The following is an 11,548-nucleotide window of genomic DNA, read 5'->3' on the forward strand; positions in this document are numbered from 1 at the left end:
GGGGTTCGCAGGGAATTTTCGCAACTGATGTTGTCGGCGAGTCGTCCGCCTGGTTATAATTATTCACTCTGATAATATGTATTAATACAATTAATGTAAAATTTATATAATTTTAATGTCAACAGTGACATGCGCCACCGCCGCCACTTGGACCATTGCGTCCTAAGAATATCGCCTCCCGCGCATCCCTCGTCGCCAACGCCTACGGCGACGATCGCGAGCCCGAGGAAGAGTCACAGGTCCCGAAGAGATGGCGCCACTGGTGAACTTTTCGGCCGTACCCGCTTCTGGGCGGCGGTGGCGGCCCTGGTTCGGAGATTAGAGGCGAAGATTAACGGACTGGGACAGCTGGCATCGCCCTTCTGTGTCGGCGGAAGTTCTCTAAGCAAGGAGATCTTCTGCGTCGTGCAGCAGATGTCGGACCTTCACAAGCGCAGGTTACGCGCCCTGGCGTGCTGCCTGAGCTCGGGGCGACGAGTCGATTCCTGCAGCACATAGCTCACTCACAGTCATTCTGCCTGCACATAGCTCACTTCACAGTCATTCCTGCTGCACATAGCTCACTCACAGCTCATTCTCGCTGCACATAGCTCACTCACAGTCTTCCTGCATGCACATAGCTCACTCGCCAGTCATTCCTGCTGACATAGCTCACTCGCAGCTCATTCCTTGCTGCAACATAAGCTCACTTGCAGTCTTCCTGCTGCACATACGCTCACTCACAGTCATTTCCGCTGCACAGTAGCTCACTCACAGTCATTCCTGCTGCACATAGCTCACTCACAGTCATTCCTGCTGCACATATGCCTCCACTGCACAGTCTTCCTGCTTGCCACATAGGCTCACCACCAGTCCTTCCTGCAGCACATAGCCTCACTCACAGTCATTCCTTGCTGCACATAGCTCACTCACAGGTCATTTGCTGCCTGCCACATTAGCTCACTCACAAGTCCATTGCTGCTGCACATAGCTCACTCGCAGTCAATTTCCTGCTGCACATAGCTCACTCACAGTCATTGCCTGCTTGCTCACATAGCTCACTCGCAGTCATTCCTGCTGCACATAGCTCACTCGCAGTCATTCCTGCTGCACATGCATGCATGTGTTATCTTTGCTGCACACATACATGTATTCTAACCATCTTTGCTGCACACATACATGTATTCTAACCATCTTTTGCTGCACACATACATGTATTCTAACCCATCTTTGCTGCACACACACATACATGTATTCTAACATCTTTGCTGCACACACACATACATATATTTATGTCTAACGACTTGTCATCATTTCTGTTGGTTTACCTATGTATACATTATTATTATTATATATTATTGTTATTATACTTCTCTATGTATAATTTCATGTTTGCAACCATTTATTTGCAGAATCTAGAGATCAAGCAGAGGGCGCTGATGACAACTGCGCAACTCGAGGGAAATGGAGAAGCACGAACGTGATGTAAGCATCATAGGGGGCGCCACTGGCAAGTCGTCCATCTCATGGTTTGCCGCAGATGTTTTTAAAATTTTAAAATAAATCACATAGAGGAGTTTTACACATAAATCACAATTGAGTAGTCTGATGGATTGGTTGCTGTGTTGTGAATCCAGCTGCTTTCGTTAATGATTAACTAATTAACTAATTCTAACTAGGCGTTAGTCTGCACAGAGTCATGGCTCCATAATTCTCGTAGAGCTGCTTATAGAGGGTTACTCGACTTGGACTAAAAATAGCATATTATTACATCCCGTGCCGCCTGGCCATAGCGGTTGCAATAGACGTGAACCGTGTGGTGTGTAATCTAGTAGCTGCGTACTCGCTCCCACTTCTCGGCTTAGTTACTCGATGGGTCCATGCATCCATCGAGTAACTAAGGCGAGAGGTGGGACGCGGTACCAGTCTAATGTATAATCTTGCCGATCTGCACAATCACCGATTTATATTGCTATCTTATAGTGTTGTTATTGCAATAGATATTAGTAGAGGGGGATCGCGCATTTTTTTCGGGAAGGTTTATCAGCGTGGGTTTGGGTGCTGCCGCTAGAGTTAATGAGACTTACACAGGTCAGGTCTTCGCAGCGGCTTATTAGCCCGTCGCCCGAGATTGCACGCAACACATATGTTTCATGGGACTTGAGTTTGTTTACATCGCGACTCCGCGAGTGTCAGAAATTTCACCGATTTTACTGCATATTAGCTATCAAACGCAGCGTTTATAACATCTGGTGGTGATGCACATTTGCCAACTGTCTGAAGTGTACGTAGTATGGACAAATACTTTGATTTCACTAGACAACTAGCCAAACATCTCAAGAAAAAATATGCAGCTGCATTGCAGGAAATCGAACACCCGGAGTTATCGGCACGATGTTATCGCACTCCCAAGTCTCCTGATTATACCATCTCTCTATCGCTGCATGAGTCCACGATGGAAGATAAATGGGACAGGCATCATGTACAGCACATGTAATTGTAAAGCCGGGCTTGCTTGAATTCTGTTCACAATGTTGCCCGGTGCTATTTATATGAAAGCAGTATTGCATTGCACGTGCAAGAAGAAAATCACCACACCCCCAATCAAACTGCCTAAGCTGGATGCCGGCTATATAGCAATTATGATATGATAAGTGTAAATGGAGCGGCGGTACGAATGCCGCACGTAGCGTGCCCGCGTGCTATACACCTGTGTGATTGCAGCAGCGAGCAATCCCCCTTGACCGCCATTTACAGGTAAATATATCGGCAATCTAGGCGAAAGGCGAATAGAGAAAACATTAGACAAATTGGAGTACAATACAATTTTTGTTTATTCAGCCATTGCTATTTTTATGTTGAAAATGCTCCAGGTGTCGTGTGGTTCGACCTTGTCTCATCGTCACTTGAAATTGTTTAGCTCATCTGACGTCAGTCAGAATTCAGAACTTGTAAAGATCGCCCATGATTGTCCGTGGTCGTGCGTGGAGTCAACAGTTCGGGGCACAAATCTTAATCGCTCGAACGTACGGTCACGATATTTGGGATCGTGGGGGAGTTAATCCGAATAACGAGTCTGGGATGTCGAAGCTGGGGGTCAAAGGGTCACATCAAAGGTCAAGAGATTGTAAAAGAGGGGGAACATTCCCTCGCTTAACTTAAGGTTATAGCGGAGGCATGCAGCAATTGCCGCCACAAAAGTCTTAACGGCTGCTCGACTAGGCTCTAATAGCTCGGATGTATAGCATCATGGTTAGAAAAGTCATCACTGTGTCGAAAATTCGGAGGATCAACGTCCAAAGGTCCCAAATGGGGCACAGGGCCAGAATTTTTAGACATTTTCTGAGGACCCCATGCGTCTGACCCCGGCCGTTTCCGCCCGCGCTCGGCCAATGGGTGTTTGAGAGCAAGCTGCCTTTTGTTCGCTCTTCCAGTGTGGGAATGATGGACACTTAGCAGTATATTAGCTGTATAACTACATAGCGATGTATAGATTTAGATTTCAGAGAAATGATTTCATATAGGTTTTTAGTATTACATAGCCAACTTTGTTTTAATGTCATTTGACCTCATAGTTAGTGATATATCTCACATGTACATTGTTATTATTCGCTCATTTTATTGTTCAGTCGGTTGTGATATTAATGTGCTGCGCCTTTAATCATTTTATGTAACAAGGGGCAATATAAATAAATATAATAATAATAATAATAATAGTAATACATAATAGGAAGAGGTATCGATACACAGTAAATTGTGCGGACAAGTTGGATGTACAGCGCTAGTTCTCATGTCATTTCTATTGGATTTCACGTAATAAACAAGTGCCGCAGAGCGACAGGGCTCATCTGGTGTCTGGTGTTCTGCTGATAAATTCACTTGTGCATAGCAAGACGTCCTATACATACGTTCATTTCTAACCCAAAAAAACAACACTTCAAACTAGTGTAATAAAATTCCGATAGATGGCGGGCTGCTATCAAAGGCATCGTTGCATCGGTCAGCCAAAGCATTGCAGCAATGGCAGCTGTCAGTGTGACGACGGATTGCAAAAAGCAGGAGCGAATAATTAGTATTACCATATTATTACTATACATAACGTGCGTTCTATGGTGTCAGGTAATAAGGTACATTAAACCCCTTGCGAGGCACATCTGGCTCGTTAAAAAATAGCTCAATGGTTGATACAACCAGAGCAGCTCGTGCAAGATTACAATTTACAGCCATACGATAGCAAATATCTGTAAACTAATTTCAGTACAAGATAGGCCAGTGATTAGTGGACCGAATAAGCTCAAGAACGTACACACTTGCGTCTATATTGGTGCAAAAATTTGATGAGAAAATTCAGTCTGGGAAATCCGAAGCCTCACTCCTGGGTAACTATTTGAGTGCTAGTGACTGTATTCCAACTATTCATAATGTACACTACAGAATCTCATATATAAGTCATCTCATTATCTCCTAAGTAAGCATTGTCAAGTAAGAGTTATTGTGGAATTTCACTGTAAAATGGGCTTTCCACAACCACAGTACTCGCCAACGCAGTTGAGAAACAAATCAATGTTAACCCTCCTCTTGAGGGTCAAAAGGTTATCGCGACACTTACTCTTCGCATGTCAGCAGAAAGTACATTTCATGAACCTTTCAATAAAGCCATAAAAATGCTAGTCACCGCTGAAACAAAAAGTTTTTCAATGCGTCCGTCAGACCATGTCATCAGAAAATGTCTAAAATCTGCCCTGTGCCCCATTGACCTTTGACCTGTGACCTCCATTTCGGCACAGTGATGGCTTTTCCTACCATGTATGCTATACACCGACTATCACGAGCCTAGGTCGAGCCATTTAGATTTGTGCCGCAATTCTGCATTTCCTCCCTATACTTAAACTGTCTACGTCACGAATTTCGAGCACCAGCAAGTAGTATATTTGTGTGTTATTTGTACAAAATAAAATGTATGAAAATACAATTAGAGTTTTTATTTACTTTTCATGCTCATATAACCTTCTTTATACTCCTAATTTGCCGTGCCATCCGATGTAACAAACGTTCGATTCAACAACAACGCGCATGAATTCGAAAATTATTGTGTGGCGCCAGACGCAGCTAGCCGATATACGCAACATTTGCGGTAAACGAGGCATTGGCAAAATTATGTGGCAGCCAATGAAAATTCCTTTTAAACGTTAAGCGGGAGTTTCTCATATAATCTTTCTTTCTCTTTTTCTCTTTCGTTTTCTTCGATGCACTGGTCTGCCCACCATTGTTTATCGTTATTTATCTAGCTTCTGATCGATCCTGAAGGGGATGTCACAAAACATTTTGTTGCAGAAAATTAAAAAAAAACACAAATAAACATTTCGCAGTTTTAATAATAATTTTCAAACATAATACACATGAACATATATTATTTATTTTTCCTATATTGTATATTCTATATAGCCAACACAAATCAAACAGAAACTGTTTGGGCACCACTTTGTGCACCATACACAAATCACGATGACATCGACCACAGCAACCAGTGCAGCAACCGAGTGACGCCAGTATTGTGTAAATAGTGTTAGGTAACACTAATTCAAATCGTCAAGATTTTTGCAAATTTAACCAAACGTAAAAACATTATATCAGTGAGGCTTTAGGATATATTTAGTAACGTTAGTACTAACTTTTTGATGTAAAAAAATTACAAAAATAAGGTTTCAACTATAAATTTCAGGAAATTCGTGACGTAGACACTTTAAGTTAAGGAGGGAATGTTCCCCCTTCTTTTACACCTCTTGACCTTTGACCTTTGACCCCCAGCTTCGACATCCAACTCGTTTCGGATTACCCCCACGTCTCGAATATCGTGACCGTACGTCGAGCCGTTTAGATTTGTGCCCAACTGTTGACGGACGGACCACGCACACGCACTGATCATGCGATTCTACAAGCTGCATCTGACTATGTCAGATGAGCTATCATAGGTAATTGGGCATGGAAATGTTGAATTTCTTGTGTTTCGAGCAAGTCATACTCTCCTATTATTATTCACTCCTGATATTATTGTTATTTATTACGTATTGAACATTAATGCCATCACCTGTGCAGTGACAAACACGGAGAGGGGAGGGTCATAGGGAGAGAGAGAAAATGAAAGGAAAGGGTTAGGAACCACACAAAACTTTGTATCATGTGTTCGTTCTTCTTGTGAGGAGAGAGCGAATCCGGCATCCGCTCACCACTCGTCTTCTCTCCTTCCGACATGTGCTGTGATAACTGCTGCGGTCCCACAGGTACGAACCTACAGCCCAGAGAACACAACATCAGCTGCCATGCCACCCATACACGCAGTCTATAACATACTGCGGTCCCACAGGTACGAACCTACAGCACAGAGAACACAACATTAGCTGCAAGACAACATTCATAACAACAAAATACACTAACACTGGCTGCTTTCCTATAGCTAGTGGCTCACTACACACTCAACCCTAACTGCACTATAGCATGCAGATGATTGGTGACACACAACCATAACTGCTTGCTACAAAGGACGGGCTACAGCACACACAACTAACATATGCGCACCCAGCACGGAAGTTGTCCTTGCGTTGGTTCAGTGTCTTTGCCCACTTCTCCATGTCCTTCACAATCCTCTTAGCCGTCTTCACTCTCTCCTTCTTCTCCTTCTCCTTGTCCTTCTTCGTCTCGCTGCTGTCAGCGTCGGTGGCACCTGCCTCCTGGTCGTTGCTCGGTGCGGGAACGTATGTGTGGTTCTCACCGTCCCAGTATAGGAAGAGTTGTGTCTGTGCATTGTAGTAGTACTGCAACAATGCAACACGCGCGCGGCTTACACTTGACATCACGAGCAATCCAACTACAGATTGAATAGAGTCACTCTTGAGACAGATTAACACGAGCCCCTGGTACAGCTGTGAGACGACATGCGTGTAGGTGCTGAACTGAAGAGTGACTCACCCCAGTGTTTGCGTCGTAGTAGAGAGTGGTCTGTGGATCGTAATAGTATCCAGACGTCTCGTCGTACTGATATGTGGAAACGTCCGGAACGGGATAGTTGTCGCCTTCCTGTGACTTCTTCTCCTGCTGCTGCTGCTGTTGCTGTTGTTGCTGTTGTTGTTGCTGCTGCTGGAGCTGTTGCTGTTGTTGTTGTTGTTGCTGCTGCTGCTGCTGTTGCTGCTGCTTCTCATGCTGCAAGCGTAGAGCATCCTGCCTCACGTGCTCCTGCATCTTCTTAGGATCCTGCAGAACCCAAACACACAGTGAGACCAACGTATTAGCCAGCGAGCCGTGCAGCCATGATTTGCACGGTCAGTTTTGAAACTGCACGGCCAACAAAATTAAAAAATTGTCCGTAAATATTTCCTGGGGAAGGCCCCCCGTACCCCTCATACTCTCCCCCCTGTGAACGCCTACGGCGTTCACGATGACCGCTACGGCGGTCTTGGCTGAGACACAAAAAAATTGCACTTCCACAATACTCATTCCTGGCTGATACCCTGAGTGAGACACACAGCTATGCCTTAGCTTGCCTAGCTAACCCCATACATTACCTGTGACTGCTTTACCTGGTCATCATGCTGACGTTTCTTCCACTCAGCTGCCTGGTGGGCCAGCCTCTCCTCTGGCTTCATGTCTGCGAGCTTCTGCTGTTTCTGCATCTGCTCCAGCACCTGTTTCTGCAGCTTTGCTTGCTGCTCCTGGTAATGTTTGGCGGCCTGCGCTTGCTGGATGGCAGTCTGAGCGACAGCAGCCGCCGCGTTTGTCGTGTCCGCTGCAACGCACAACTACGCTACAACAACTACAACTACAACAACTACGCTACAACAACTACAACTACAACAACTACGCTACAACAACTATAACTACAACAACTACGCTACAACAACTACAACTACAACAACTACAACTACAACTACAACAACTACAACTACAACAATTACAACTACAACAACTACAACTACAACAACTACAACTACAACAACTAACAACTAAACAACTACAACTACAACTAAAAACACAACTACAACAACTACAACTACAACAAACACTGTTATATATACTCGCTTTATCCCCGGACAATACCTACATGGAATGTCCCACCCACCTACTACACGCTACTGATGTGGCTTCATTTAAAAAACTTAATTAACAGAAGTAGAGAAAACGTGAAGAAAATTTAGGACATCAAGCGATGCATGTTGACCTGTACGTCAATAGCCGCACCAGGCGATTAGTACAGTACAGACAAGACAAGACAAGGCAAACGACGACGGAGGGATAACGTGCGTACGCCGACCCCACTCCGCCCCCACCACCTAGGACCAACTCAGCTAGATATCCGGCCGGGTATCGTCTTATTGACGGACTGCCGGCACGTAAGAAGGTCGAGCATTTGAAGAACAAGACAATCAAAATTTTAGAGAAAGCGTTCGTCTGAAATTTCGCCCCCGAAAAAATATTATTATCTGCCTCCAGTTTAAAAATCCAGCAACATAGAAAATGGCATCGAATTTCCACCAACATTCCAGCTTACCCTGGGTGAAGGTGTGTGAGCCAGGAAGAGGCGTGGCCTGCATCACTGGCTCGCCACCAGGAGGCGGCACTGCTGCTTCGTAGCCGTACTGCTGGTAGAAAGCAGTGTCGTCGTAGGCAGCAGCAGCAGCAGCTTCATCGTAGTAGCCCTGCTGTGTGTAGTCACCGCTGAACTCCATTGCATCCCAGCCACCGGCCCCGCCCGCCTGCACAGACACACAGATGCCGCACACGTGAGCACAGAGCGCAGGATACCGCACGCATGAGCGCAGGTAGCGACCGCGAACCAGCAATAACCCCATAACCCAATAACGCTGCCACCTATGCATGCGTGCTGCCACCTATGCGTGCGTGCTGCCACCTATGCATGCGTGCTGCCACCTATGCGAGCGCGCTCCCACCTGTGTGCGCGTGCTGCCACCTATGGGCGCGCTGCCACCCACCTGGTGAGCGAGCTCGTTCTTGGATCGCGAGCGCGGACGTCCGTTCTTGGAGAAGTCGATGTTGGCGAGGGATCGGCGCGCGTATGAGATGAGCACCTGTCGTGAGTCGATCTCGAACACGGGTTGCTGGTCAGACAGTCGCTGCAGCAGCTCGTCCGCATCCTGCGCCGACGCCATCTGTACGTAGCAGAAACCTCGCGACGTGTTTGTCAGCGTGTCCTGCAGAGGGCGACACCGGTCAGCGACCAACCAGTGCACTCGCGTGCACAAACTAACGTACACGCGCACGCACACACACCACTCAGACAACGAGCAGAGATTCTATCTACATAGCGAAGACCGGATATGTGAAAGGAAATATGAGAAAGAGGGTTAAACGTTGGAGGTAGAGAAGGGACGATATTAAATATGAGAAAGAGGGTTAAACGTAGGAGGTAGAGAAGGGACAATATTCCAAGGCGATTTTCACGAGGCGAAACAATGTGAGAAAGAATAATAGATGACCACCTAGCATTGATGCTCCTGAAGAAGCAGCAGAGGATAAAGCAGCAGAGAGTGACGAAGACAATCGGGACGAGAGTGAAGCAGGGAAAAAATGTCGAGACGTGTGGCAGTACGTGGTCATTAGCGGTGTACCTTGGCAATGTGAATGCGTTGGAGAGTAAGAGAGGTGACCTGCTCCAATGCTGTGACAATCTTATCCTCTGTCGTGAGAGCATCCAGTCCCCGGAACAACAATGCTGCCACACATAAGTAAAGGAGTGAACCTCAGCATCCATACCAACATTAATTAGCATGGTGAGAAACAATGGTCGACCCATCGAGTAAAGTGATAGCAATTACTCCGCCAGAAATGATGTGTAAATAAATAACAAGTATTTCAACACGAAGACAAGTATCAAACAGATAATACGCCATATATACGGCTTGTTGTTCAACGATGATGGTGGTATGGGTGTAACATGAGTGGTGTTATAGGGTGTAACAGTGAGTGGTGTAATGAGGGGGTAGTAAACAATCGAGTGGTGTATGGGGTGTAACAGTGAGCTGTGTATAGGTGTAACAGTGTAGGGTGTATAGTGGTGTAACAGTGATGGTGTATAGGGGGTGTAAGCAATGAGTGGTGTATAGGGGTGTAAGCAGTGAGTGTTGTATAGGGTGTGAACATGAGGTGGTGTATAGGGGTGTAACAGTTTGTGGTGAATAGGGGTGTAACAATGATTGCGTGTATAGGGGTGGTATACAGTGAGTGGGTGTATAGGGGGGTAACCAGTGAGTGATGATAGGGGTTGTAAACACTGAAGTGGTGTCTAGGGGTGTAACAATGATGGTGTAAGGGTGTAACAGTGAGTTGGTGTATAGGGGTGTAACATGAGTGGGTATAGGGGTGTAACGAGTGAATGGTGTAATAGGGGGGTGAACGTGAGTGGTGTATAGGGGGTGTGAACAAGAGTGGCTGTAGGGTGTACTACAGTGAGTGTGTAATAGGGGGTGTAAGCAGTGAGTGGTGTATAGGGTGTAACAGTGAGGTGTATTAGGGGGTAACAGTGAGTGGTGGTATAGGGGGTGTAACAGGAGTGGTGTATAGGGTGTAAACATGAGTGGGTATAGGTGTACAGTGAGTGTGTATAGGGTGTAACAATGAAGTGGGTATAGGTTAACAGTGAGTGTGTATAGGCGTGTAACAGTGGTGGTGTATTAGGGCGTGTAACAATGAAGTGGCTGTATAGGCGTGTTAAACGAATGACTGGTGTATAGGGGTTTTAACAGTGAGTAGTGTATAGGGCGTGTAACAGTGAGTGGCTGGTATAGGGGGTGTAACAATCGAGTGGTGTTATAGGGGGTTTAACAGTGAGTGGTGTATATGGTGTAACGTGAGTGGTGTATAGGGGGTGTACACATTGAGTGGTTGTATAGGGTGTAACAGTGAGTGTGTAGGTTAGGGGGTTGTAACAAGATGGGTGTATAAGGGTGTAAACTAGTGAGTGGTGTAAATAGGGTGTAACAATGACTGTGTATAGGGGTGTAACAGTGAGTGGTGTATAGGGTGTAACGTGAGTGGTGTATAGGGTTAAAGTGAGGTGTATAGGGGTGTAACAGTGAGTGGTGTATAGGGCGTGTAACAGTGAGTGGTGTAATAGGTGGGTGTAATCAAGAGTGGGTGTACCTAGGGTGTAACAGTGATGTGTTGTATAGTGGTGTTAACAATTGAGTGTGTATAGGGGTGTAACAGTGAGTGGTGTATAGGCGTGTGAACATGAGTGGTGTATAGGGGTGTAAACAGTGATGTGTATAGGTGTAACATTGATGGTATAGGGTGTAACAATTGAGTGTGTATAAAGGGGGTGTAAAGTGAGTGTGTAATAGGGTGTAACAAATTGAGTGCGTGTATAGGGGTGAACAGTGAGTGTGTAATAGGTGTAACAGTGAGTGGTGTATAGCGGGGTGTAACAATGAGTTGGTGGTATAGGGTTAACAATGATGGTGTTATTAGGGGTGTAACAGTGAGTGGTGTATAGGTGTAACAATGAGTGGGGTATAGGGGGTAACAGTGAGTTGGTATAGGGGGTGTAACAGTGATGGTG

General features: G+C 45.7%; 1 protein-coding gene across 1 annotated transcript in view; it reads right to left on the reverse strand.

Moving 5' to 3' along the window:
- The window catches only part of LOC106809157 (RNA-binding protein 5-B-like), a 34,920-nt gene that overhangs the window by 10,415 nt on the left and 12,957 nt on the right, over positions 1-11,548 (reverse strand). Inside the window, exons 8-14 of the mRNA XM_014812140.1 lie at positions 9,600-9,703; positions 8,922-9,182; positions 8,522-8,726; positions 7,539-7,759; positions 6,946-7,227; positions 6,556-6,791; positions 6,145-6,268 (exon numbers count right to left, since the gene is read on the reverse strand). Of these exons, the coding sequence (XP_014667626.1) occupies positions 6,145-6,268; positions 6,556-6,791; positions 6,946-7,227; positions 7,539-7,759; positions 8,522-8,726; positions 8,922-9,182; positions 9,600-9,703 (1,433 nt within the window). The remainder of the gene's footprint in view (positions 1-6,144; positions 6,269-6,555; positions 6,792-6,945; positions 7,228-7,538; positions 7,760-8,521; positions 8,727-8,921; positions 9,183-9,599; positions 9,704-11,548) is intronic.

This window comes from Priapulus caudatus, unplaced genomic scaffold (assembly GCF_000485595.1).
Source record: "Priapulus caudatus unplaced genomic scaffold, Priapulus_caudatus-5.0.1 Scaffold332, whole genome shotgun sequence".
NCBI lineage: Eukaryota > Metazoa > Priapulida > Priapulimorpha > Priapulimorphida > Priapulidae > Priapulus > Priapulus caudatus.